This window comes from Cannabis sativa, chromosome X, assembly GCF_029168945.1.
Source record: "Cannabis sativa cultivar Pink pepper isolate KNU-18-1 chromosome X, ASM2916894v1, whole genome shotgun sequence".
NCBI lineage: Eukaryota > Viridiplantae > Streptophyta > Magnoliopsida > Rosales > Cannabaceae > Cannabis > Cannabis sativa.
The window spans coordinates 22,624,024-22,651,942 of NC_083610.1; the positions used below are offsets into that span (position 1 = coordinate 22,624,024).

General features: G+C 31.4%; 6 protein-coding genes across 6 annotated transcripts; 3 read left to right on the forward strand and 3 right to left on the reverse strand.

Moving 5' to 3' along the window:
* Positions 1–3,919: 3,919 nt before the first annotated feature.
* On the forward strand, positions 3,920–5,446 carry LOC115702653 (uncharacterized). Its single transcript, XM_061105934.1, has one exon. The coding sequence runs from the start codon at positions 3,920–3,922 to the stop codon at positions 5,444–5,446; it is 1,527 nt and encodes a 508-aa protein (XP_060961917.1).
* A 536-nt stretch (positions 5,447–5,982) lies between these two features.
* LOC133032097 (uncharacterized) lies at positions 5,983–6,815 on the forward strand. The gene is made up of 2 exons (XM_061105935.1): positions 5,983–6,070; positions 6,298–6,815. Exons 1-2 carry the CDS (start codon positions 5,983–5,985, stop codon positions 6,813–6,815), a joined length of 606 nt encoding a protein of 201 aa, XP_060961918.1.
* A 3,646-nt stretch (positions 6,816–10,461) lies between these two features.
* Positions 10,462–12,537, reverse strand: LOC115702635 (GDSL esterase/lipase At4g16230-like). The gene is made up of 3 exons (XM_030630055.2): positions 12,064–12,537; positions 11,820–11,968; positions 10,462–11,408 (listed from the first exon to the last, which is right to left on the reverse strand). The coding sequence occupies exons 1-3, from the start codon at positions 12,365–12,367 to the stop codon at positions 10,674–10,676; spliced, it is 1,188 nt and encodes a 395-aa protein (XP_030485915.2). The 5' UTR covers positions 12,368–12,537; the 3' UTR covers positions 10,462–10,673.
* Positions 12,538–14,452: 1,915 nt separating this feature from the next.
* Positions 14,453–18,232, forward strand: LOC115702642 (protein S-acyltransferase 10). Its single transcript, XM_030630061.2, has 11 exons — positions 14,453–14,752; positions 14,889–15,003; positions 15,433–15,507; positions 15,607–15,678; positions 15,779–15,907; positions 16,497–16,530; positions 16,839–16,948; positions 17,078–17,164; positions 17,342–17,425; positions 17,603–17,668; positions 17,784–18,232. Exons 1-11 carry the CDS (start codon positions 14,659–14,661, stop codon positions 17,956–17,958), a joined length of 1,041 nt encoding a protein of 346 aa, XP_030485921.2. The 5' UTR covers positions 14,453–14,658; the 3' UTR covers positions 17,959–18,232.
* A 2,089-nt stretch (positions 18,233–20,321) lies between these two features.
* On the reverse strand, positions 20,322–23,508 carry LOC115702639 (lysine histidine transporter-like 8). Its single transcript, XM_061106699.1, has 3 exons — positions 22,801–23,508; positions 22,071–22,635; positions 20,322–21,087 (listed from the first exon to the last, which is right to left on the reverse strand). Exons 1-3 carry the CDS (start codon positions 23,262–23,264, stop codon positions 20,467–20,469), a joined length of 1,650 nt encoding a protein of 549 aa, XP_060962682.1. The 5' UTR covers positions 23,265–23,508; the 3' UTR covers positions 20,322–20,466.
* Positions 23,509–24,802: 1,294 nt separating this feature from the next.
* On the reverse strand, positions 24,803–27,865 carry LOC115702640 (uncharacterized). The gene is made up of 7 exons (XM_030630059.2): positions 27,606–27,865; positions 27,378–27,510; positions 26,593–26,696; positions 26,329–26,500; positions 26,082–26,222; positions 25,911–25,999; positions 24,803–25,835 (listed from the first exon to the last, which is right to left on the reverse strand). The coding sequence occupies exons 1-7, from the start codon at positions 27,677–27,679 to the stop codon at positions 25,049–25,051; spliced, it is 1,500 nt and encodes a 499-aa protein (XP_030485919.2). The 5' UTR covers positions 27,680–27,865; the 3' UTR covers positions 24,803–25,048.
* Positions 27,866–27,919: the final 54 nt, after the last annotated feature.

Genomic DNA, 27,919 nt, shown 5'->3' on the forward strand with positions numbered 1-27,919 from the left:
TTAAATAAGATAATTGATGAATGGCATACACTTATGCATAGAAAAAGGGCACCAATGGTTAGGGCGTGGGCCAGCAAAACGGGTCAAACACGATAATACGATTCGAAATTCGTATGAAAGTTTGTGTTTTGCTTTAAATGAGTTTGGGTCATGTTCGGGTTTGCTCGTCTAACCTGTTCAATAAACGAGTCGTGTTCGAGTTGACATGGCTAACACAAATCTGACATGTTGATGACTTATATAAAGTTATTTTAGTATTTTAACAGATCATAAATGTATTATTGGTTGACATGTTTGAACAAAATATGCTTATAAAGTGGTTACACATGCCGTGTTATGTCAACCGGTTTATAAAGGGGTCGTGTTCGAATTTTATTTTCTGACATAATTATTAAATGGGTCGTGTTCGGGTCGAGTATATGCATGTTATACATGAGTCTCGACACGACACGAATACGACTCGCGAACACGAATTGTCACTCCTACCAGTGGTATCTAGCATCAGTGATGGACTATTATTAGTGTAATTAAGTATTGAGTTTCATATAATTTAATATAATAATTTTTAGAAAATATCGCTAACCAATAAAAGATTGTCACCTCGAAAAAGTGCTAGATACCACGATTGCCAAATAGTTATGCTTTTCATACGTAAGTGTGCAATTTAAATGTGTATCTACATTATTCGTTATGGCTGCTTCATAGATTTGTCAATAATGAATACAAGTGAATTAATTTTGTTGAAGTATACTAAATTTTGAAAAAGTATAATTTTGGTGATGTATTTTGATTAAAAATTGATGTATAGTATAATATAAAAAAAATTGAGGTAAAATAGAAAAATAAGATTTTAGTGATGTATTACTTTTAAAAGATAAAGTAAAAAACACGATGATTAGAGAGATTGAGATTTTTTAAAGTGCTATCCTACTAAAATTCTATTTTTTCTAATTTACAACACACTTTTATATTACCCCATACATTGACTTCTTTAAAATACATTACGAAAAATCCACTTTTTTCAAATTATAATATATTAATTTATTTATTTCAAATATATAATATTAATATATTATGTAAGGAAATTTTAGGTTTAACGGTATTTTTTTACTTTCTACGTCAACTTTAACAAAATATCTCAATTACTTAATAGAATATTTGTTTTATTAATTTTACAATATTATTATATATATATTTAAAAATAAAAATTATGTAGATATTTTATATAAAAAATTAGTTTTATTATATATATATATTTAAAAATAAAAATTATATCTATATATAATTACATCTATATATAGAATATATATTTAAATTTTAATTTCACGATAAACCTTTTGTTTTAAAAATGATTAATGATATTGTTAAAAAACAATGTTAATGATATATATGCTTCTAATAATTTGTAAACTTTATTATAACTACACTGTTCTAACTACAAATTAAGAATGTATCTACTATTATTATTTTTTTAAAAAAATATATGTTTAGACATAATATAAAAAATGTATTAAAATAATTAATTCTCTAATCAAACTTAAATTTTGTCAAAATATTTTCTAATATATAGTGAGATCAATATAAAATAAGTATAACAATAAAATTAATTTTTTTATTGTACATATAAAATACGTACATACAATCACATCTAAAGAGCACACTAATGTAACCGCAATAGCTAAAAAAAATCTCAGATTAAAATCTCAAATTCTATTTTAAAAGTTAAAAAATAAAAGTACACTACCGAATTAAAAAAAATTAAACATACATGTATTGCACTTAACATCACTTAATTAAAACTAATAAAAAAGAAAATTAATTATACGTGCATTGCACGTAACATCAACCTAGCTAATACACGTATATATTTCTATACAAAAATAATTATTAAAACTCAAAATAGTTAACAAAATATGTTTAAAGCAATAAATAGTATTTTATAAATGTAGAACATAAATAGTGAATTTTAAAAAACCTTTAAAATGAAGAACGAATTTAAAGCATATGATGTAACGTGTTTTAAGTATGGTTATTTAAATATTTTAAAATTTTCTATTTCAGAGAAGTTATTGTGACTGCTTTTATCTTGTCTGGTAATTACTCCAAAAATCCTCCAAAATTATATAAAAATGTCACTTAGTGTATAAAAATTTGAAAAAATAACATATAGAAGTTGAGAAGAGGAAGGGAGAGAAGAGAGAGGGAGTCGTGGAGAGTGACACAAAGACAGAGATAAAAATTAGAGTAATTTGCAACATAAGTACACAAGTTTAACTTTTCATCAAAAAATGAGAAACTTATGAAAATATTAAAATTTGGGTTAACTTTTATAAAAATACTGCCACACGGAATTTTTTTCAAAAGTACTGTGTTTTTATAAAACAACAGTAGAACACAAAACATAACAACTAAAAATAACAGTGGAACAATTAAAAAATAAACCATAGAAAAACAATGAAAACTGAACACAATACACAGTATAAAACTTACACATTTTTTTTGAAAAAAATTTTGCCCCACAGTAAAAAAGTAAAAAAAAGTTAAAAATTTCAGCATGTGGTGTAAATAATCTTTAAAAAAATCTTATAAACTCCTTTTTGAGATGCATTTTTTCAAAAGTTTCTAATTTTTTTAATTTTGTTGCTCATAATTTAGTTAAGTGGTTATTTAGTCAAAATGTAACTGGTTTTGCTGAGGCTATAACTTTATTTGTAATGGCCGCCTCATTTGTTTTTATTTATATAATTATGATTTCTCTCAAAATAAATAAAATTTTTTGGATTATAAATAAATAATTAAGTTTAATTTTTTACAGTATTAATATTTAAGTTATATTTTTTGAATTTTTATAGTTACTGACAGTCCTGATTAATTCATGTTATTAAATTTTTAATTTTTAAATTTGTGCCGGTAAAAATTTAAACCAAATGCTTTTGCGCATACACCAGTAAAAGGTGTATTTTTTGTAGTGTAAAAAAGAATGATTATTTATTGATTAACTAAATAACAAAAAACTAAAGTACTACCTTTGGTCATCTTTATATATATTTCTAAAAATTATCATGTATAACTCTTTTGTAATGATTTAGCTCAAAGAAAATAAGAAGTATTAATGTGATCACAAGTAGCTAGAACTTGTCCAACAGTCCAAGATTAATGGACCACTACTCTTGAACAAATTTAATTTTTTCTTTCAGACAATAAGATTATTATAAAAAGAAATTCTTACAAAAATATTAGATTTTGATAAAAAAAAATTATAATTTTACTATTACACGGAATTTTTTATAAAAATATTATTTTTTTTATAAAACAACTGTAAAATAACTAAATAGAATAATTAAAATAACAGTGAAACAACTAAAAAATAACTGTGAAAACTTAACACGGTACACAGTATAAAACTTACACAATATTTTTGATAATAAAATACAATATTTTTGAAAAAAAAATTCAGCCCAAAATAAAAAAATAAAAAAAAAAAGTGAAATTTCAGTATAGTGTAAAAAGGCTTATAAAAATGGACCACCACAAGATTCCTTATATACGTACGTAGCAAATAATTGAAAATACAAACGCGTTTTGCATGTGTGAAGCCATAATAATTAATTACCATATAGATAAGAGAGAGAGAAATGAATATGATAATGCATGATCGAGAAAAATGACAAAAAGAAAGAAAGAAAAAAAGAAAATGGTTTTTGATTGCTTTGGTAATTTGTTTGTTTGCTTGTTTGGAGGGTCGGTATAATTATAAATATATATGCACGTGAAAAATTAGTTGCATGTGATGGCAAAATATTTCCATAGATTTTTCTTATTATAAATAGCTAACACTACTAACAACAACTTAACTTACTACGTACTTGTACTACAATCACAACATTTAATAGAAAATCATAAATATATTTATATAAAAATGCCAGCTTTGTTGCCAAGATTTGTGGTACTGAAGCATACCAACAGTGAGCGATACGTGAGAATATTAAGCAAGGAGGAGAGTGATAGAGTTGGGGTGATTGATGGGTTCTTGAAATGTGATGGAACAGACATTACAAGCCCTTTTGTAAAGTTTGAATTGGAGATAGCCAAATCAGATTCAAACTTTGTTCACATTCGCAGCTCTTACAACAACAAATACTTCCTCATAGTAGACCCCGAACCTAGTAATAATGTTGAGAATAGGTTGCGCGTTGTGGCGACAGCTGACCAACCCGAAGAAGACATCTCTTCTTCTTCATGTACCATGTTCAAGCTTGATAATAGGTTTGGTGGTAAGAATTTTATATTTATGTCCCCAAGACAGCTTTCCTTTGAACCGGACACGTGGGCGGGGGAGCCTTACGCGAATGGTTTGGTCGGAAGACATATTGGAATCGGATTCGGAGGTTCTTGGGTGAAGAATTTCTTAGTGGTCGACTGGGATTCGCTTGTCATTTTCCCTAAAGAGGTGTCTTTTAAGCTCGCTGAGGACGAGAAATATCTCGCCCTGCGTCAGATCCAACGACATCCTTACCTGCAGTTTGTGGACAAGGATAACGGGGATGACACGACTGAGTTTGAGATCTCTACTGTGGATGATGGTTATGTTCGTATAAAATCTCTCTCCAACAAAAAATTTTGGAGACGCAGCCCAAACTGGATTTGGGCTGATTCTGATGAACAGAATAACTTGACTGGCTTACAAAACAATAAAGACACGTTGTTCTGGCCAGTCAAAACCGGCAACAGCACAGTTGCATTACGAAACTTGGGGAACTACAGAATCTGTAAGGCTCTTACCGCAGACCGCAAGACAGATTGTCTCAACGCCGTCGCCCCCAACATCACCGACGATGCAAGGATGGAAGTACGGGAGACGAGGGTCATCTCGAGAGAGATCAGAAACATTACTTATCGCTTAAAGGATAGTAGAATCTATGACGACAAAGTCATCGATTTGGCAAGTAGCGCAACTTCCCACAACAACACTGACCGTGAGACCACTTTATCAAGCTCATTTACTCACACGTCGTCACGTTCTAGTACCTTCAGTAACAACTTTTCCTTCAGTCTTGGAGCCAGAGTAACATACAAAATAGGTCTTCCAGCAGTAAGCCAATGGGAAGTCGAAATGTCCACTGAATTTGCGTATGGTTATACATGGGGCGAAACCGAAACTAAGGAAGAGTCAATCCAGAATATCCATACAATTACTGTGCCTCCTTGGACTAGATCAACAGTCAGCCTTATAACAAATCAGGCAAAGTGTGATGTTCCGTTCTCTTATGTTCAACATGATGTTCTTTCAAATGGGCACACTAGGACTGAGACCATGCATGATGGGATGTATACAGGAATCAATATGTTCAACCTCGTGTTTAATATCGTCGAAGAAAAGATAGAAAAACCAACAACAACACCACTATTATTTTTACCTGAAGTTGGACAAGATGATGATAACTAATTAAATTATGGGCTGACACCTTTCTTCCTCAGAGTGTTGGGGTGGCTTGGTGGAGTTTTATTTGTTCTGTAATAATGGTGTTTATCGCTCACACTCTAGGTCTTCTGTAACTTTGACTTTCAGGTCATTTTCGCAGAGTCTGTTTCTTTGTTTGTCTGGTGTATGTCTTGAGTTGTACTCTCTTAGTTAATTATATGTGTGGTTGATTTGTTGTTTGTGTAGTCATCTCCTTGTGAGATTTGTATGATTCTGCTTAAGCCAATCCATTGGTTGGCTAGGCGTTGTTCCCAATTAATCTTGAATAAAAAGTTGGATGCATGCATGCATAGTTATCATATTGTGTTGTTTATTGTTTTTCACAATAATAATAAGCAAGGTCGACTTTAAGAATAGGCGAGCCAAGCGTGTGGTGGCACCGACCTTATGGAACAAACTTTAGAATTCTAAAGTTCTTGAGAGGCACAAAATCTTTTGGTGAAGTATCCTCTCGAATGCTCTGCCGGTCCAAAATACCCTGGCTAGAAGAATCCATATTGATGACGAGACTTGCCCGTTGTGTGGAGAGGAGTCGGAGTCAATTGACCACCTTTTTCTCTATTGCAATTTTGCCTACCACATCTGGAGGTCCTCCCCTTGGGGGGTATACCCGTTAAACGGTTTTGGTGGTAGGGTCTGGGATTTGGTTAAATTCCTTTGGAACTTAAAGTTAAATGGGGATGATGCTGAAAAGCTGTTTCTTTATGCTTCAATCGCCGTGGACATGATTTGAAAAACCCGTAATGATAAGGTACATAACTCGACTCAGTGTAATATTATGAATGTAATTAACTCTATCTCCCATTGTTATACAGATTATGCCTCCTACCTGTTCCCCCTAGTTCTTCTTGTGGCTACGCCTATTTGGACGCCTCCGCCGGAGGATTGGATCAAAATCAATTGTGATGTTAAAGTTGGTGGAGACTCCATGTGCATTGTGGCCCTGGCCAGGGATCTCTCAGGAGCGGTTGTGTGGGCTGCTACGTCCTTTCTTAACTTCAGTGACCCTTTGATTGGTGAGGCGGCGGCGTGTCATCTTGCTTTGGACACGACGAGACTCAGGAATCATGACTATGTCTTAGTAGAGAGTGATTCAGATGTGGTTATCAAAGCGCTGAAGGGATTGCACTATATTTGGAATATTGATAATTATGTATCTTTATGTAATCAACTCTCGAATTATTTTCTTTCTTGCAACTTTTCTTTTATATCCCGTGTTTGTAATTTTGCTGCCCATAATGTGGCTAGATGGGCCTTCGCCCAAAACTTTACAGATGTTATGGAGTCATCTTGCATACCTGTTTCTATCCTTTGTAATGACCGCGATGTCTAATTTTCTTTATCTATTTAACGCCTTATTTTCAAAATAAAAAAAGACATATCAAATACCACAAAAATACTTAAAAAGTTGCATCAAAAAAAAAAAAAAATACTTAAAAAAAATGTCATATAAATTAGTCAAACTTAAAAATACTATATTTAAGTAAACAACTTTTAAAATCTCACATTGAGTGTAAGTTCCTCATTTATTATAAACTAAATTTAGCACAACTTTTAACATTTGTTAAATTTAGTACACTTTTTAAAACATTAATAGAGTAATATGCTCTTAATACTGTCCTCAAGAAATCTTCAAAACACGTTTTATAAGTGTCAATTATCTATAGCAGGACCACAACACTTCCTTTTACTTATAATATCTCTTGTATAGATTTTTGGCATTGGTTATTTTGGTATTTATTGATTTTTTTTAGAGAAATGTTAAAGAGTATTAGTGGTGCCTAACATTCTCTTACATGTCAATAATTAAGTATTCAGTCTAATATAGTTTAATGTAATAATTTGTAACCAACCGTAAGTCAACATGTCTAGAAGATGCTAAGTACCACTTATGCTTAATAAAAATGCTCTTTTTTATTATTATTATTTTTAATTTTTTTTTTTGTTTTTGTTTAAGTTTTAAATGAATCAATTGCTAGATAAGTACGTGTTGTTAGTTTTATGGCATGTTTCATTAATTATGAAGAGAATAAAAGAAAAGATTTGTCTATTTTTCAAGGAATGTCATTATTTTTTTTTTTTGTTAATATATTTTATTTTTGTGAGTTAAAAATAAAAAAATAAATATGCCATTTGAAAATTTATAATTAAAAATAATTACATTTTTTAGCAATGTTAATTTGGTCAAAATAAAATAAAATAATTTTGACTTTTTTTTTGGTGAGTTTAATTAGTAAAATAAAATATTATTTTTAAGTATTTAATAAAATAGTAATTGTTGACTGAGTTTTTCGGCAACCAACTTAATAATATATGTAAGAAAGCTGTAGGAAGTTTAATGCATGAGATTTTTACGTGGTTGGGGCATTAATGAGCCTTAGTCCATGAGTCTTTTTTATTTATGAGAGTATTTATTACAGAGAATGTTCTTGGTAGTTTTTCTCTCTTTAATTCTCATAAACCCAGAATTCTCGACCCCTGTCTTAGTGTGTTTGGGGGTATTTATAGTGTTTTTCTGGGGTGATCCCTAGAACCGAAGTACTTGTCTTTCTGTGTAGTTTCAGTAGGGGCACATATTCCCAGCATATACAAAATGGGAAATACATGGCCTATACCCTAGGTATCTTAGGGGTTAAGTGGATATAATCCTTTATCCCTTCTTGACTGATGTGATCCCTCATAAAGTAGTTGTCACTAGGCTTATTAATCATAGCGTAATAGCTGCAGCAGAGGGGTTACGCCGTCAAACTTATTGCTTATGGCAGTTTCAATACGTCTTCTCTCACGCGACATTAAATGCGAGGTGACTGTTCAAATAGAGTCTGGTACCTCCCGGAGGTGCCTTACCATAGCTCTAACCTCCGGGAATATGTGGAGCTCTCATATCTTCTCTGAGAGGTATTTTCTTGTTGATACTCTTGATCCAAAAAGACTTAGTTGATTTATCTCAGAGTCATATTTTTCAGATCCACGCGTCGTAATCGCATTGGTCCATATATTTTGAGCAAAATTAAGGGCAGGGCCGGCCCAAGTATTGGGCAGCTTGGGCCATTGCACAAGGCCCCCATTTTTTTAAGGCCCAATTTTTTTTTTTTTTTTTTTTTTTTTTAGAAAAGGCCTATTTGTTTTTTTTCTATTATTTATACATAAATAAAAAAAATTTAATTGAAAATTTATGAAGCAATTTAAAGAAAAAAAAAAAGGTACTAATAGAATTGTAGTTTTAATGTACATGGTTTTTTTTTTCTTCTAAAGGGCCCAATTTAAAAATTTCGCACAAGGCCCGCAAAATGCTTGGGCCGGCCTTGATTAAGGGCAACAATAATTATGTACAATTTAATAAGCGTATTATTTCTTTCTTCCTTTATTAATTTATCGTGCACTTTTATAATTGATTTCATTTTGCTTGAAATATTAGAAATGATAAGATAATATATTTTTTTAGAATAGGTTCAAACAGTTTGTTGTATAGATTGATTGAATCATATTTTAAACAAGGCTAAAAAATTAATGTCTAAACAAATAACGTGTATAGATATAATTCTTTTAGAGAGTGGATTTTATAATTTTTGAGTAGTATATATGGATAACAAAATTCCTTTATAAGTAGGTGGAAACTACTTATAATTAAACACGTTTTTTACAATCGTGAAGCCTGAGAGGACCACTACATCAATTATTTGGACCATTAATATATAACTTCATTATCTTTGTTCATTTGATTTAGTTATGGAAAAAACTTAGAAAAAGTAAGAAAAACGTTTTGAATTTGATTGTTGCTCTGGTTTGTTTGTTTGTTTGTGATGATCCAATTATAAAATATTTAGATATATCATCATCATATATTTTTGTTATAAATACACCATAAATTTTTTTACTTGTAGGCTCAATAAAATTTGTAATTAAAAGTGAAAAAGTTATGACTAATTATAAATTATTATTCTTGCATTATGACTAAAAAGTCTGCTACTAAATATATTAGTCATAAAAATTACTTTTTGTTGTGATTAAGTTTATTTTTATGTCACAATACTTGTTGTGACTAAAATTAAATGGAAAATTTAAAATTCCATGCTTAAAATATCTTATAATTTTTCCCCTAAATATATAGTCATTAAAATTGGTCATATATGACCACTTTAAGAGAGAGGGATGGTTTGAAATGTGAGGGGTAGTTTAGGAAAATCATTAAAGTGGTCATATATGACCAATTTTAATGACTATACATTTAGGGGAAAAATTATAAGGTATTTTAAGCATGGAATTTCAAATTTCCTAATTAAATTAGTCACAATTTTTATCTAAATAAATATTATGTCTTATTCACAAATAATTTTTTGTTGTAATTAAAAATTACATTTAGTTGAAAAAAATTATATTATGACTAACAAGTAATTTTATTAAGTAACAAATCTCTTATTAAGTTAACTTCTTGGGAAGAGCTAAACACTTTTTTTTTCCTTTACAAATACTCTTCAAAAATAATAACTTTAAAAGTGTGTAATTTGAACACCTCAATTACCTCTAATTACACCGTTATAGTATAATTATATGGTCAAACAAATATGTCAAATTGTATAATGGAATAATTACATAAAACACTATTTTTTGTGAAAAAAATATTTTTTTACGTTTAAAGATTTTTTTTTATATATATTTTTACGGTTTTCTATATATAGAAATAACATGAAAACAACATAAAAGTAACAGGAAAATAACACCCAACAACAAAAAATAATATACATATATAACAACAAATTAAGAAAAGTACAACATAAAAATACCGTATTTCTGTAAATAAAATTATAAAAATCATAAAAATATTTAAAATTCCATACAAACGTATTTTTATAATTTTTTTTTAATTATTTTTGTGTATTTATAAAATAATCTCTTATATAATTACCTTTAACTATACAAAAATCTATAATGACAGCATAACTTTCTAAACGCGCTGTAAATTGAACTGTATAACTACATACCAAAAAGACTTATTATTATAGTGCATTATTATTCCAAATGGAGAGTAATATTACTTACATGACTTCTAAAATATATAATATCAAATGCATAAATATTTAATATGAAGTGATTATCAATTTGCTACAAGTATTTTTGGTTGTATCTTACACACACTCTCTCTCTATATATATATATTTACACAAAATTGATATACAAATTCAGTAATGAATTAGAACTTAAGAGCAGCTAATTGACCAATATTGATGGGGTGAACATGTTGTTTACCACCACCATAGAGAGCCATAGCAGCAAGCTTATAAGCTGCCTCAGTGGGATGAAATTGGTCCCAAAAAAGAAAGCTATTTCGATCTTCACACACTACAGATTTTGGGCTACATGCATTTTCTGCATTAAGATCTCCTCCACCACCACAACAAGCACTTTTTGTATTTTTGAAACCTGATGAAGATGAAATAGGATTGTTGATGAGACTCAAAGTCATGTCAAAGGATTTAGTAATAGTATATTTCATGTGTAGAGATTTGTCAGAACTAAGTTTATGTAAGAGAGCTTCAATTCCAAGATTAAATGCACGAGCATATTGATTGACAGCTTCAAAACATTGACCATTTCCAATCTTATTCTTAGCACGAAGAATAGGGCAACACCCTATTGGGCCTAGACTAACCACACCCAATCTTTTTGCTCCAAGCTTCAACAATGTTCTCAGATGATTTTCATAAGAAGTGAGAAGACTGTTGATAAAGGCTTGTTGTAGTTTTGGGTCAGATTGTCGAGTGAAGTTTAAGATGAAATGCTCGAAAAGATCGTTGCTTCCAACACTGATGAGAAAGAGGGAGTAGGAGAGTCTCTTCTGCGCTGCCACACCACCTAGTATTTTCTTGTAAGCTTTACGAATCGTTCCGAATTGTCGTACTTGTTCCGAAAATGGTACTACCTTTTTCTGTCGACCATATATATTAATTAATACACAAAAATTACTTTATATTCCCAGCCATAATACTAGTTTCGAAAAATGTGTCACTTATTTACGAAAGAAAATATACTCATTTACAATATATTACAAAAATGCTAAAAAAAATGTGTCATTTATTTACAAAATTACATTAAAAACGAATAATTAGTAGAAAAATTTAGATTTGTTTATGAATGTAAGTTACTTTACAAAATAATATTTTTTCTACAAATTTGCTTTCTACAAGAGAAATTTTATGACAAGTGTCAAGTATGTTTGGGTGACATTTTACAATATATTGCAAAAATTGACATAAAAAATTATAATTTTTACTAATTAATTACTCCTTAATAAGCCAAAAATTAAGAATGATTGAGAAAGAAAAGATTACAAACTTACATATGGGCCTTTCCCAGTAATATCAAGAAGGCCAGACCCTCCAGAGGCAAAGTTGGTGCCATTAAGGACATTTCTTGCAAAGTTTCTCTTATCATATGTTACAAAATACATATATGGAGGTGGGCTTTCTTTGAAACCAAGGTACTGGGCTAGAAAGTATAATATAACAAAACATATAAGTTAGACACGATAACACTACTCGAATCGAAATAAAAAAAAAACATAGGGTTATATGTAAATGTACCAAGAAAATCTACAGAGTTGTAACCGTTGCTAAATCTACCCGTCGGTTTGGAGCCAGGATAATCAATCCCGAAATGGGGAAAGTTAGCTTTGGCTCCACACCTGCGGACGTAGTTGTTTGTGCCGACATCTGCTGTCGAGTCACCGAACACGTATATGGCTGGCACTGCGGGCGCGGCCGCCCCTACTGCTGGCCCCGACGGCCCTGTTATTGTTACACCACTCAATTTTCCAACCATGTTCATCCAAACACTACTTGATACTAATAATAATAATGTTATATATTTCCATCTCCATCTCCCCATTTTTTTCTAAAAAATAAATTATATGATTAATCAATCTAACTAAGTAATTAAGATTGTTATTATAACTATCTACCACACTAGGCTATAAATAAATATGTAATTATTATTGTTTTTGTGTGTATGTTTTTTTTAATACCAAAATCAGAAAGAACAATTTTTTAAATCGACCAGCTTCTTTTTTGTTGAATTAAAATCCCTTTTATAGGGGAATGATTTCAATTTTATTAATTCCTTTGAATCAAGGGAGACCATTCCATGAAATGAATGGTAAAAATTCTTTTGTAAAAGTAATAATAATAGTAAAATTAACACATGACCTTTCTTAATGCTATAATCATTCTCATCCTTCAAACAATTTTTGCTATATTAATTATTTATTTCTTATAACTAGTATATTGTTAATTGTTATGGTGATCAAATAGCTCCATAAAAAATTAATAATAATTTACAATTTCACTCTAGTCTACAATGTGAGTTTAGGTGAAGTTGGATTTATTTAGATGGAAATGAGTTGGAAGTTGGAGTTAGGGGTTCATTTAATTATTTAAATAAATATAATTGGTTTTAAAATCTTTTTTTTTTCCTTCTCAAATATTATATTTGAATGCACATAGAATTACTTGTAAACAAACACTTTTTTTTTGGACATCACATATTATTTTTTCTTCCTTCAACTTTATGACTTAATATTCAAAATAATGATATTTAATTTTATGAATTGTTTTTATTGGAAAAATGTATGGTGCACCCTCCTAAAATGAGTATACTGATATACACCTATATGTTTCGGTATCCATAATTATTTTTTTAGTCTAATTTTTTTTATGGACGTGTTCGTAAAAGTTATTTAAAATATCTTTCAAAAAATTTAATACACCAAATCACAAGTGATTTAGCTTATTTTTTTACCAAAATATGTGGTAAGTGTAAGAGGTCCTACGTGGCTAAGATGCCCCACTCACGAAGAGATTAATGCTCATTATAAAGTAGACTCGCTAAGTGTAAGGTGCGTCCGTAAATGAGTTTACAATGTCGAGATAGACAATTGAGAGATGACTTTGGCCATCCAGGAGGCAATGAGCTCCTGGATCAAAAATCATCTAGGATTTAATCATTTGCATAACACGAATTCTAAAGTGGATCACTATAGATGACTTATTTGGCACATGATTAACATCATTAAGAAATCATACTGACAACCCATTTATCTAAGCAAATAAAGTGACCACTATCAATTGCACTATCACATCAGTCGCACATGGAATAAATTTTGTCTCACCAAACTCCTATCCCGGAGACTAGGTAGTGCCTAAAGACCGAAGGGAGATGTACCTTTCTCTCCTCTGACCTTCCTTTTTTCCTATAATACCTAGGACTGTAATGAGAAAGAGACGCTAAGCTCACGCACAAAGTGAGCTCTGAGACTCCAACCTTAATATGCTCTAATTAAGAGAACATTCCTACCATAAATAAAAGTGACTTGTGAACTACAGTTCATTAATATTGGAATCACGTAAAAAATCATTCTCCAATTTTCCCAAATTACTATTACTTATATTTAATTAGTGGTTGTCAAAAATCTCGGTTAACAATAAGATTTCAAATAGTTTGTTGCAAGTGTGACTCTTTTTTTTTTATACGCATAGTAAATAGATTGTTTGAATATTTCTTTTTATATCGTAAATTGTTTCATAAACTTTTGCAGGATGCTTTAAATAACTATAACGTATACAACAATGAAAAAAATAGACTGAAAAGTTTTTCTAAATATCGAAACAGTTAAGATGCATCAATACACCTTTTTTTTAAAGAGTGCATTGTAGAACCACCTGTTTTTATTTTATTATTAAGGAAAAAAAAAAGCAAAATTGGTGTGGTAGTTTTTTATTTTAAAAGTAATTATGGGTAATTTTGTCTAAAATATAAAAGATCGGCCTGGTCAAGGCCCAATGTTCTACTTGGGCAAGGCTGTAGAAGATAATAGGATTGGGCCTGGTCCGAGAGTATGAATGGGCCCAGATTGAATGATTGTTGACCGGTTGTTGTCTGAAATCAATGGCTATCAACCGTTAAATCTCATTTTTTTTTAAAGAAATAAAAATAAAAATATTTTCTGAGCTCTGAGCAGAGATTAATTATTTTATTTTATTTATCCATTATTATTATTAGGAGAAATAAAAAAAAAAAAAAAGGAAAGAAAGAAAGAAAAAAGGAAACTTTCTGGAGAAAATTTTGATTTTGAGGGAAAATATGGAAGTTGAAATGGATACAATCGTCTTCTTCCGCTAAAAATGACGATCCTAAACCTATGCCGACCTTCTCGAGACGTGTATGATCTTTCAATGGACCGCTGCTCAAGATTTCTCCCCTGTCTTTCCGATCCCGGTAAGCTTCGAGTTCTCTAATTAATTTTTCATTTTATTTTCTTTCTAAACTTAAAATAATTCTTGTTTGGCTTGTAAGAAAACTGAGGAAAAGTGTTTGCTTTTGATTTTGAATTTGTGGTGGTTTTTGGTTTCAGTTCGAAGATCTGCTTTGGGTTTAAAAGTTTCATTGGTGGTGCTTCATTTGGTATATGCTGTTATTCTTTTTCTTATTGATCGAGATTTCATACAAAAGACTAAAAGTGAACCCTGGTATGTTATTGTAGCTCAAATTCTTGGCTTTACTCTCAATCTTGTTTAATAAAGTTCTAACCTTTAGTAATGGATTTATAGCTCTAACTTGTACCACTCTTAACTCTTTCTTTAATTTTAACTTGTGAAAGTTAAGTCATTTTCTTTAGGTTGCAAGTAACTGTGTTATTCCACTAGTAATTAGTAATTACACATGAGACTAATTACACTCTATTTTAAAATACATTGTTTGTTTGGATGTCACTTATGAATTCTTATTTATCTAAAAATGGTATTATTGTGTAATTAGAGAGTATAACTGAGACTCCTCAATTAACAGTGTAATCACCTGGTTGAACAAACATGCCAAATCTCGAAATTACTTTAATTTACACTCAATTCTAATCACCTAGTGACTTTCTAAACACGCCCTTACTGTTTCTTTTTCAGGTACTCTTTTGCATACTTGGTGCTCTTTGTTGCCACATTGGCTCAATACTTTATTACTTCCAGCTCTTCACCTGGGTGAATGCTTATTCTTTAGTTATAGATCTTTTTTGTGATGATTGGAACTTGTTAAACTTGTTCTTCCTTTTTTAAGCTGTTTGAAATTTTCATGTCTAGATATGTTATTGATGCGATAAGGACTTTAAATGAGTCGAATGCGGTTTATAATAGAGCAGCAGTTTCTTCAAGGTATGTAAGATGAACCCTTTTATGGTTGTTGAAATATTCGGTTTTTGTGACTGAGAATGCCTGCGGTTTTTCATATTCTTAATCTAAATTTTAAGCAAAGACAGCCTGCTTCAAGCAAACATGGAAGTGTGGCTGTGTCGGTAGACTTGAATGCTGCGGCTGGAAATAATAATTCAACGTCTTGGTCTAAGCTAGTGATGGGCATGTATCCACCTGGAACCACCATTAGGTAGGTTTTTCGTTACTTGAGAGCTTTCGTAACTTTGTTTATTGCAATTGCTTGCTTTATTGGAACTTGGTTTTCGAAATTGGTGGGTAGCTGCTTGAGTGAATTGAAAAAATCGGAAAATGTGGCATCTCAGATGTTTCATTTCTCTTGTAAAACATGCTTTTTTCAAGTTGCATTTAGTTTGCTTTCTTATGGACCTATGTCCAATGAGGCTGCGGTGTGAATATGAACTTAATGCTGTTCCGACAAGTGACAACTCTAATTTCTCTTCCATATTTGTTGGCTTTCTTTTGAAATCGTAATAGATATAATTCCATAGTTTGTTTCAAATTTTGCATTGTATATTAAGTGCAATAGATACTACTTAGAGCCTTTTAATAGATAATAATTCCAACAGAAGTTATCCAGTTTCCTTTATTTATAGTGAGCAATCATTTATCTAAAGTTCACATAACATCAATGTTTTTTTCTCAATCTTCCTTGTGTTGTTGCTAAAACTTTTAATAATAGTATCACATCGGGTTTCTGTAAAATTATTTGAGAAGACATCACAACAGCAATACTGAATAATTCATTTTCATTCTTGCAGAACATTAACTTGCTCCTACTGCAATATTGAACAGGTACTTACATTTTAATCCTTTCATCAACAGTATATTAGGATAAACCTTGTTAACATTTTTTTATATAATCCTTCTTCTCTAATGCTTATTGCTTATCTAACTTTATGTATAGAGAAATTCAACTGTTCCACTTTTTCTGTTCTAATAGTTAAAAGCTTATCTTTTGGTCTAAGAACTCGTCATTATCTATGCTGATGATATTATCATCTTTTCAGTATGACCTAAAGACATTGTTTTTTTTTTTTTAATTCTCTAGTTTTTCTAAAGTGGGAGATTATAGTTACAGTTTTCTTACATTTGATATGCAGCCTCCACGAGCAAAACACTGTCACGATTGTGATAAATGCGTCCTCCAGTTCGATCACCATTGTGTTTGGCTTGGAACATGCATAGGTCAGGGTAATCATTGTCGATTTTGGTGAGTTGTTTACTTACTGTATTAATTGAAGTATTTTATTTACAAAGTATTATAATTTTGTGGTCAAGTTTTTCAAACTGAAGAATACTAATATGAATCTTCTTTGACTGTTTGCAAAAAATATCTTAGGTGGTACATTCTTGAAGAAACAGTTTTGTGCCTTTGGACTGGATTTCTTTACATCACTTTCTTGAAGGCTGATATAGCAAGGGCTTGGTACATACCTAACTCGAATCTTTATCTATGTGATGATTCTGTTGATGAATGAACAACGAAAGCATTTTTGTAATATGCTGGTTTTGGGGATTTTGTTTTTCTCTTCTTCTAATTGATTTTCATTTGCTTGTCTAGAGAAGTAATTTTGCCAATGTCATCTGATGTGTTTGTTATCAGGTGGAAGGTCGGACTCGTGATATTGCTGTTGATTATCTTATCAATTTCCTTGATCTTTTTGTTCCTCCTTTTAGTTTTCCATAGGTAAAGTTTCCAACACAGTAATGTAATTTTCTTTAAGCATCAATTTCTTAATATAAGCGACTTTTGCATCTTCTTCACTGTCCTATAATGGCTGTTACTCTTTCTCATTTAAAACCAAAGTAAGAAGCAGTTGGCATGTTTCGTAAGCATTTGTTTAATTCTCAATTAATACTGCAGCTATCTTATCATGACAAATCAGACTACATTTGAGCTTGTAAGACGTAGACGCATCCCCTATCTAAGGTTAGTAAATTCCTCGTTCGCAAAGAATATTGGATCGGGAGGAACATTCCTCAAAAACAAAACAGATTGTGGCTCAACTTTTTTAAAAGTTACTCGCTTTTTGTGTGATTTACAGGGGAGTTGCTGGAAGAGTACATCCTTTCAGTGACGGGGTATGCAGAAATATCTTTCGTTTCTGCTGTGAACGATCGGGTATGTACAGGTTAGAACCGTTGCCCACAGCTCAGGAACTCGAGGAAAAATCAAGACCTTACACATGTTCGGATTGTGTAACTTGTCGTTGTTGCTAATATTGATTTGCATATTATTTTTTCCTTTTTCTTTTTCTTCTCTTTTGGCAAAAGAAAAAATTAATGGGGAGAAAGTATATTGTTAAACACTACTTCATTGGTTGTTAGAATGGCATTAGAGAAAGCCAATGATGAATAGGCATTTAGATTGTTTTGTTTTTTGTTTTGTAATAGAGTTCATTTGTGTCACTATTATGTGATTTTTTTTGCTGAACTAAAAATTGGAGATTGTGTTTCATATTGATATTTTCCAAGGCTTTCCTATATTGCCCAATTACATCTTTTTCATTTATTTATTCTTTATTTTTAATAAATTGTGCAATTTTGTTAATAGCAATCAACTAAAATAATAGCATGTAATCTAATCGAGACATCTTTTTGTTAGAGATACGATTAGGATCAGAATTAGGATAACGAGTCAAATAATTAGCAATTTAATTTTTAGATTGTAGCATCACAATTAATCTTAAGAACACTTATATTTAGTTTTATCTACTGTTCAAAAGACACAACAATAAAAATTGTTGCGGCAGATTCATTTAACTTTGTAGTTTGAGCACTCAATTATTATGCAACATACGATATTTACAATTGGACTACTAATAAACTTTTCAGTCGCAGAGAATTAAGTTTTTTCAACCACTAATAGCGATTTAAAATAAAACAAAATAAAATTATGTCACACAGGAAAAATTAAAACACTCAAAGTCATATCAGAGAGACAAGACTAATTAATTATAGTAGCAAAAATCGAATCGTAATAACAAAATACAATTCTGATCAAGCCGCACGTATATTCAGGGAAGATCGTCATATCATGTCTTATTAGAGAAAAAAGATAACTTCCTGTAATTTTAAATTTAGGAGCGTAAAATACAAATTCATAATATTTATTATTTTTTTTTATTTAAATATATATTTTTTTAATATAGTAATTTTAATATTTGTCATTGTCATGTGCTACTTGCCTAATAAATGCAAGATTCCAAATTGAAAAGGGGCCAACAAGATGAGATAATATTGAAGAAGCAACACCATCACATGAAAAATATTGCACTTGCCATATAATAATAAGTCCAATATTTGCTTTTGCAGCCATTTTGGACTGAAACTATGTGAGTTATCTTGAAGATTTGAGTTGATACACAGTTCTTGAAAGAGTCACTTCACTTCACTACACACTTCTTCAACTCTCTAAGACTTTGAAGATTAAGTATGGCCCAAAAGTGGCACAAAATGAGATATTTTTGTTTTATAAGGTGAAAAGGGAAGAAAAAAAGGTCAATTATGACTAATGATTCACATTGCAATGGAATTTTACAATAAGTAATTGTATTCGTAGAAGATTAAAAATTAAAATAACACACACTTTAAAATAAATAATGCTAAATACAATTATGAATTGACGAATGAGAGTATAAAAAAAGTGCAATAGATGTTAAAGTGACTCGAACTGATAATCTTTTATAGATTAGTGTTATTGGAAAAATATTATCCTTGTAAACTTTACTTTTTTTTTTTTTGTAGTTTCAATAAATTTGAAGTTCTAAAAAAATAATATTTTTTGGCGTAATTAAGATTTTGCATATAGCATATAGGATATTATTGTCTGTGCTTTTAAACTTTTGAAAATTTCTGTAGTACATTTCGAGTTATTTTGGTAGATTTTTTATTTGTTTTAGCATTTAGGAAAGTTTTTTAGTTTTTTTTTTATGGTCACATACATTATAGCTCTTTAAGAGCACCAGAAATTTTAAGAACATTCTGAATAGTTTATAATACTGAAAATAAAGTTTAAATATTTAATTATCATGCGTATAAGAAAAATAATTATGCGTGCAACAAAATATGTAGATCTTATTTTCGACATTATAAACTACTTGAAATTTTTTAAAAATTTACATGTGATCCTGAATAGCTACACCGTATGTGATTATGAAAAAAATGTCCAAACAGATAAGCGGTGCACTGTAAATTTACCCTTAACTTTTAATTTATCGAGACTAATATTTTTTTTTTTAAAAAAATATTTTTATTCTCTTGGGACACCAATGCCTTATTAAAAAGTGTTTTATAAAGTCAAAATGTATTTAAATCTCAACTAACTTTGAAAATCCTTTAGGAACTTCAACTTGTTAATCTTCTACATATGATATATACATTGAGGTTTGAATAGGTAGACTTTCTTCAACACCAATCTGGATGACAAAAAAAGATGTTTTTATTTTGTTTAAGAGATAATAATAATGTGAGAAAATTAATTATGACTCATGATTCAATTTTGCACCAAAATTTTCTAATCAATGGTATTTATAGTGGGTTGGTGGTTAAAATAAACACACTTGGGAAGAAAGAAAGAAAAATAAAAAATACAATCTCAATATTGGTTTCAAAATATAAAAAAATATAAGTAGAAGAACAACAATTCATGGGTTACTTATTGTTCTCTAACTTAATTCTCTTTCCCCTACACACATGATAATAATGTAATTAATGTACATTAATTAATTAGCTAGGATTAAAGAAGCTGACTTTAACACCAGTTTCAATAACAACATAAAGCCCAGCAGCAATAACCAAAACACTTAGACACATTCCCAAAACCCCAAGTGACCAATTGAGGCACCAAATGGGACTTAATTTCTTAGGCTTCTTAATCTTAAGCCACATGAAACATGGGTAAGCCAATGTGACAGGCAAAGCAAGCCCACCTATGAGACCGGCAACACTTCCCAAGAAAGGCAAAGCAACGGCGATGAAGAAGCAGAAGAACCCGAAAAATGCCCTAGACAAGGCTCTAAGCCACCAAGGCATTGCCTTCTTTTTCTTGCTTGTGTACTTAGACTCCATGTCGTCGAATGTGGGCATTCCATAGATGTTGAATGAGCATAGCGCGTTTACTATGACAAAGAAACTTGTTAATCCCAAGATAAAGCGTGACACATCTCTCGAGTGGAATTGGAAGAGCGCTGTCAGCATTCCGCCGTTGGCTGGAATTAAGTGGCCGTATGCCCAATAGCCGCCAATGGCTAGAGGGTATAGGCATGCAGCTATCAAAGTGTATGAGATTCTTACTCCTTTCCACATTGGCACATGTGAAGGGTGCTTCTCACTAGATGGCATTGTGGCCTGCATGGATTAAGAAAAATATTTTGAGTGATCACTTGAATTAAAGTCTACCGACCAATATTAAAAATGCCAAATGATTACACTATTTTTCAGAATCGGCTATTAGACCGGATAGCCCTTAAGAAAAAAAAAATACTAGAATTCTATTAAAACAATATGTATATTTTTAGGAGAAAATGAAAATGACTTTTTGTATGAATTAAGTAGAACATGGGGTTTGAAAATGTCAAAAAAAGGTGGTAATATGAACATGTTGTACATTGGTCAAGAAAAATATGATAAAGAAAGACATTTATTAGTCATGTCTTTTTCTTACTTTTGATACAAACAAGTGATTAGGAACTTGTTAAAAACTTAATACTTTATTAAGTACTTATTAACTAATATTTATCATAACTAATAATATCCCTTAACCTTATCATTTGAAACTCAACTCTTTGTGTTGTATGAGTTGTTAGGTACTACTTACCTACCTAACAACTCAAAACCAAACCAAACTCCCCTCAAGTTTGAATTTAGAGTATGAACAATTAATTAATTAACTAAACCTACATATATAGACTTTGGGGAAAAGAGTGCTTATGTACTCTTATTTGTTTTGGTATTCCAAATAATTTTTAGTTAAATTCTTTCTCATAGTCATATTAATTTAAGAAATCTTGTAAAATTTTAAGAAATTTAGAATAATTTAACACGTTAAAAATAAAGTTCAAACAGTGTATTGCAGGTGCGGTTATTTTATTTTATACGCATGTGAAATAGATTGTTTGAACACTGCTTTCTATATTGTAAATTATTCTGAATTCCTCAAAATTTTATAGGATATCTTAAATAACTATAAAAATTTGACTAAATTTTTGTTTTGAATGACGAAACAGGTAGAGATGCATTGTAAAAGCTAGCACTCCTAGCTAGACTTGGTGTCCAAAATTTCCATACCCAATAAATAAAAATGAATTAATATGATTTTAAAATTAACATACCTGAATTTCAAGGATAAGATTATGACCTCTGAAAGCAAAAGCAATAATCCCAAGAGCATTGAAGACACTAAAAATCTGTTCCATAACACTTGCACCCTCCTTAACAGGATCATAAGAGACATTAGGAAGTTTTCCCTTAGAAACAGAAACACCCCAAATCAAAGTACAATAGCCAACTGCAGTTATGGCTCCAATGAGTGAAACACCAGCAATTGAGTTCATATTAGGCAATTGAGACAACACAATTGCCACACATGTGAAAACCAAGTACCATTCCACTGTGGTCAACTCTTTTGCACAATCTGGTCCACACACTATTTGGAAGAAACTTTTTCCTGTTGATCCTCCTATGATGATCAGAGTTGTACATGTTCCCCCAGATAAGTATAGGATTGGGAATAAGGCAAATATGTTTGTTAATCTTTCTCCAAATGTTAGGCTGAATAGTTGGAGATATCTACTGTAACGCATGCCTGTTTCTGATGATTCATGGAGTTGAACTAGTATCCATAATGTGTATAGTTGCCATATGAATGCTAGTGTTAGGCATATTGTTCCCCATGTCCTGAAAAATCACACCAATATACTTAAGTCTGTGTTTTACAAAATGTATCGATCAAACTCTTTGTCGTGTTAAATGATAATTCAAAACATAACTGATATATTAGTTCCCCATAAGTCTGTAAATCTAAATTAGTACAAAAAATAAAAGTTAATTAAGCTTACTTACCATCCAAGAATAGTGAAAGCAAGAGGAAGAACAAGAGCTTGAATACCAATCCCAGAACACAAAGTATGAAAAGCAGCATAGTACTGATTCCCATTCCTAGATTCAGTAATTGGTAACCAAGCATCTTGAGGGTCAAGTTTTGTGAGCCTCAAAGCCTTTCTAACAGGACTCCCCAAAGGGGTTATGAAAGGTGTTAGAAGCTGTCTTGGTGTGATAGACAATCTTGGTGTTCTTGGTGTTCTTGGTGTCTTTGGAGTCTTGCTTTGAGATGATTGTTGTTGTTGTTGTTGGTTTGGTGGTGGGTGACCATCTCCATGTGCAGCTCCATCTAACAAAGGTGATCTTGATAAAGATGGTGAATGGTATTGCGATGGTGGACATGACACTGTTGGTGTTGTTGATGATAGTCTTGGTGTTATGGGAGCTGAGTTAATCTCATGATGATTATTTGTTTCTCTACTCATTTTTAAGGTAAAGGTTTAAGCTTTGCTAGAGTTGTTAGTTTTTCTAGCTAAAGCTCTCTCCTTTTTTATTGATCTCTATATGGTTTTTGCTTTGATGAAAAAAGCTCATGCAAAGTTGTTTATATATAGAGAAGAGTATAAAGAGAGAGAGAGAGAGAGAGAGAGAGAGAGAGAGAGAGAGGTGTTTCAAGGAAAGAGAGTTGGAGTAGGTGTGAGTATGTAATAATGACATTTAAGAGGAAAAGGTTCAATTTTTATAGAGCATTAGTATGACTAATAAATAAAGGTACAAACTTTATAATTATTTGGGTAAATTATATAAAAAGAATCATGTAAGGCATTTTGTTTGACTGACAATATTGGCTGCTTCTTTCTCCACCTTTCTTCCTTCCTACTACTCCATTGAATTAAATAAGAATAAAAGATTGCTTAATTTGTTATGATAAGATATTATTTTTTTGGATTATTGTGATAATGAAAAATATTGTATGAATGAATGAAGTGGAGTCCCATAATGGTCAATATGATACTTCTGAAAGAGAAGGTAGTAGGGTCTACTTAGTCTTTTAATATATCAATCTAATTTTATAATAGTAATATGGGGTTTTATTTCAACTACCATGTGTGGTATTTTTTTGGAAAATATTTATTGTTTTTATTTTTGAAATGAAAATAAAAATGAGCAAGTGGCATGGTGCACAACTGACAACACCATTTTATGTGTATATAAGGTTGGTGGTGGACATTTTAGTCAATAAGGGTGGTCTTTATGTTGGTTTATATAGAAGACTAGTGTAATATATGGTCCTCATTATAATAATAAACAATACACAAGCTTTCATCATTTGAACAATATATTTAATAAGAATAATAATCATCATCGTCATAATAATAATAAAAAGCCTAATGGGCATGTACTGTTGAGATTATTATGGTTGTTAACATAATTAAATTACCCTCTTTGTTTTTTTAGGAAAAAAAGGAAAAAAAAAAAAACAAAGCGACATGTATACTTTTACACTTATTCGAAAAGAAATGCTAAAAGATATTAGTGTTGTTTAATACTCTCTCTTATGTGTCGATATCAATATTAATGTAATGAAGTTTCAAATTTCATATAAGTAATAATTTTTAGAAAGTATTACTGATGAATTACAAAATAAGCTCTTTCCAAATGATAGCACTATTAACTTTATTAATAAAGTAGTTATTAGCCGCCACTAAAGTCAATCAATGCTTTTTTTTGGTTTTCTTTGTTTGGCTTGGTAAATATCATTATCATGTAATTAATGGTATGGTTACTTTGATAAGAACATGATGACTATTTTCTAATAATTTTGTTATTGAATCTGTGAAATTGGGTGGCGGTGGAGGAGGTTGGTGGTGATGGAAGCTTTTATTTTTGACTACAAAAAAAGAAGTATGAACAATCAGACTTGGAGTTGAAAATGGCTAACGAGGTGGGATTGTGTCATAGACTTGTGTTTCTAAGTCAAAGGGTCAGCCACAAGCAAAGACCAAAAAAAAGTCAATACACAAAAACAGAACAAAGTATTATTATTAATGTATTTATATTATATTATCTATTATTCAACCAGCCAACCACAACACCACTTTTGTTTTCCACATCTTTGCATTACAATGTTAATAAAAAAAAACACCAACTTTGACAAAAGAATAAGAATTGTAAGTACTTTCTTCCTAGGACATTCATTCATTATAGTATCATAGTATATGTATGTATATAATATAATTCAGGAAACAAGAGATGGACAAAATGTTCTTCAAGGTAGTGAATTGCGGTGATGTTTGAGAGCTTCAAAACGAGCAGCGAGTGCATCGTAATCAGGCAGTTTCGGATGGACAGAATGAGCTGGTGAATCCTGCTTTAGCATTTCAGATGATGGTACTGGTGGCGGGAGCCTGTCAGGTGGTAGAATGCCAAAGCTGCCACCACCGCTGCCATTGCCACGCTCCTCTTCGAATTCTTCCTCGCTGTCTGATTGATCAAACTTTATGTCTGATTGTGCAGATGGAGCATTGTAGCTGCTATGCCTCCTATACATTTTTCTACTCTCCATGTTGTTGTTGTTGTTGTTGTTGTTAAAGCTTGTGTCTTCATTGCTTGGATAATGAGAAGAATCAGATCCATTGTAACTCTGAGATACATATCTCCTAGCTCCTGAATTATGGCCAGTCTCCTCATTGCTTGGATAATGAGAATCATATCTCCTGGTTTCTGAAGATCTTTTGTATTGATTATCCGTGTATTGAGAGTTGATCGGGGAAGGTGGGCCATCTGGAATGAATCGATCAGTAGAAGAAGCACCGGATGTGGTTTGATATCCAGCATTGATGCTTGAACTGTTGGACTTACGACGGTCAAAAGATGATGCATGATTCGGGTCTTTGTTGGCAAGGAAAGCAGCAGCATTGGCAGCGGCAATTGCTTCATTAGCGCATTTTGCAGCTTCTTTAGCAGCAGAGGCCGAGTCCACGAAATGCTTGTTGCCACCACCACCACCCCCACAGTTGTTGTCACCAATTGTTCCCCCCATCGGTAAAGATGAGCTAGAGAAACAAGTTAAATGAGATTGACATGAAAATGCAAATACAAGTTTGTGAAAATGATGGCCAAGTTGTTACCTTGTGGTTGAATTGTTAAGCTCAACGGATTGGTTTGGCTTGGGTGTCACGGGGAAGCTTGTAGCACTAACAAAATTGCGCGGTCCTTCCTGAAAAAACAAGAAAATGAACATTGTTTGATATGGTAAAAGACTCATAATTGAGTTTGAGAGTGAAGAGTGAGGAACAAACTATAAGCTCTTCTGGAGGCTTGAGAAGTTCCTGTTCGGTTTCTGTTGTGTCCCATTCAATCTGGTATTCTTTCGCTATTTCCTTCAAGATTTTTAATTTCGATTCACCAGTGGGTGTTCTAACAGAAAGCTTGTCAATGAGCTGTAAACAAAAAACACAACTCAGTCAAATAAATACCACAGAATATGTTCTAAACAAGAAAAATCTGACTCATGTAAGTAATTCCGAAATGATGCCAATGTCTTACCAAACGATTCACACCACAGCTGGGTCGTAGATCAGTAGCAGCCGATACGAAATCTTTTCCATACTTCTTCTCAAAAACATCCCTGATAGCTACAAGTTCTGGAATTTCCGAGCACCTCGGGGCAGCAAATATTAAACTAGAGATGCCTTCTTTCAGGTCAGCGGGGCATTCTCTGTAAATTGGAGAAAAACATTAGATTAGAGAAAAAGAAATTGTCTTCAACAGTTGAACAATGAACAGAACAAGTAAAATAAAAGTCATCACCTTTGCTTTGCAATTATAGAAAGTCTTGACACAATCAACTCACAAAAGAGCTCAATGAACTCGTTTGCAGCCAATATATTCTGTTCTCTCATCACATGTTCAACCTAAACAACCACAAAACACACTCCCTAGTAAGTTTTAGCTCTCTTTGGTAAACAGCATAGAACAAAAAAAAAAAACAACTCTCATGATCATAACAAATGTATACTACACAATGCTGAGAAAAATATATCAAGAAAACTAATGTAAAAGTTATATCAAGAAAAATGAATCGATTGTAAAAGTAACTTATATAACAAGTTATAAATTTTGTGGCCATTTAAGTTAAATTCTAAAAGTGCCTTTATAAACAATTCTGACAATCATTCAAGAAATCCTAAATTTACACCGATGACACATAAACAACTCTGACAGTTCAAGTGATCCTAATAGCTGATGAGTATATTTTGCTGATTTCAATTTTTTTTATAAATCTTGTTAACATATAATTACCCTTAATCAAATGGAAAAAATGCCTGAAAACATAATCTCAATAATTCCTAATCCTAAAATGTTTGTCATGATTATAAAGAAGCCATAAAATTGTAATAAACTAAATGTATAGCATAATGCTCAATTGAATATATAAATAGTATTTCCCAACTAAACTAGTCTTAACTATTTAGATTAAAGTAAAGGGTGTCCAAAAATTCAAATGGATTGAAAATTGATCAAAAAAGAACAAAATTCCATTAATTCCTAATCCTAATGTGACTCAAAGAGAGAGAGTGAGAGAGGTTAAGAACCCTAATTCGAGCAGTGGCATCTTGACCAGACTGAAGGAGCAAAGCAATGTCACGCCTCATTTGCTTAACCACAACCTGTCTCTTATTCTTCAGCAGCTTAATCCTAGCCACAGCCATTTTAGCAGCTGTTTTACTGTTACCAAATCAAAATAATTAAAGATCAAATTTTTATGATGAAAATGACGACAAAAATGGAAACAGAGTAAAACCCATTAAAGAAAAAGTTACCATTTTGAAGAATTAAAGCCTCTCCTGAAAAGTGAGAGACCAAACTTCATGATCTTCTTGGTGGCGACGGTCATTGCTGAGTAAAGTATATTCTTCTTCTTTACTTAATAGAGAGAGTGAAGAAAGATATAGTAACGGTTGCTTTGAATGAAATGAGTTGTAAAGATGTGTTTTTTGATCGGACGGTTGAAATTTTGTGCCGACTAACTTTATGGTTTGTGATGAAATTTGTTGAATAATGTAATGATGGAGTTTGATTGATCAGAAAGAAGAAAAAAAATAGCCGTTATGTGAGATGGTAGAGAAGGATCCGA

Coding starts and splice junctions, on each gene's coding strand:
- LOC133032097 (XM_061105935.1), top strand. CDS start 5,983: ATGACGAGACTTGCCCGTTGTGTGGAGAGGAGTCGGAGTCAATTGACC. Junction 6,071..6,297: donor TTTGCCTACCACATCTGGAG/GTCCTCCCCTTG, acceptor ATTGTTATACAG/ATTATGCCTCCTACCTGTTC.
- LOC115702635 (XM_030630055.2), bottom strand. CDS start 12,367: ATGGGGAGATGGAGATGGAAATATATAACATTATTATTATTAGTATCA. Junction 11,969..12,063: donor CAACTCTGTAGATTTTCTTG/GTACATTTACAT, acceptor TATACTTTCTAG/CCCAGTACCTTGGTTTCAAA. Junction 11,409..11,819: donor TTACTGGGAAAGGCCCATAT/GTAAGTTTGTAA, acceptor TATGGTCGACAG/AAAAAGGTAGTACCATTTTC.
- LOC115702639 (XM_061106699.1), bottom strand. CDS start 23,264: ATGAGTAGAGAAACAAATAATCATCATGAGATTAACTCAGCTCCCATA. Junction 22,636..22,800: donor GCTTTCACTATTCTTGGATG/GTAAGTAAGCTT, acceptor GTGATTTTTCAG/GACATGGGGAACAATATGCC. Junction 21,088..22,070: donor ATCTTATCCTTGAAATTCAG/GTATGTTAATTT, acceptor TAATCCATGCAG/GCCACAATGCCATCTAGTGA.
- LOC115702640 (XM_030630059.2), bottom strand. CDS start 27,679: ATGACCGTCGCCACCAAGAAGATCATGAAGTTTGGTCTCTCACTTTTC. Junction 26,223..26,328: donor GCTGTGGTGTGAATCGTTTG/GTAAGACATTGG, acceptor TTTTGTTTACAG/CTCATTGACAAGCTTTCTGT. Junction 25,836..25,910: donor CTTAACAATTCAACCACAAG/GTAACAACTTGG, acceptor TTGTTTCTCTAG/CTCATCTTTACCGATGGGGG.
- LOC115702642 (XM_030630061.2), top strand. CDS start 14,659: ATGACGATCCTAAACCTATGCCGACCTTCTCGAGACGTGTATGATCTT. Junction 14,753..14,888: donor CCCCTGTCTTTCCGATCCCG/GTAAGCTTCGAG, acceptor TTTTGGTTTCAG/TTCGAAGATCTGCTTTGGGT. Junction 15,004..15,432: donor AAGACTAAAAGTGAACCCTG/GTATGTTATTGT, acceptor TTTCTTTTTCAG/GTACTCTTTTGCATACTTGG.
- LOC115702653 (XM_061105934.1), top strand. CDS start 3,920: ATGCCAGCTTTGTTGCCAAGATTTGTGGTACTGAAGCATACCAACAGT.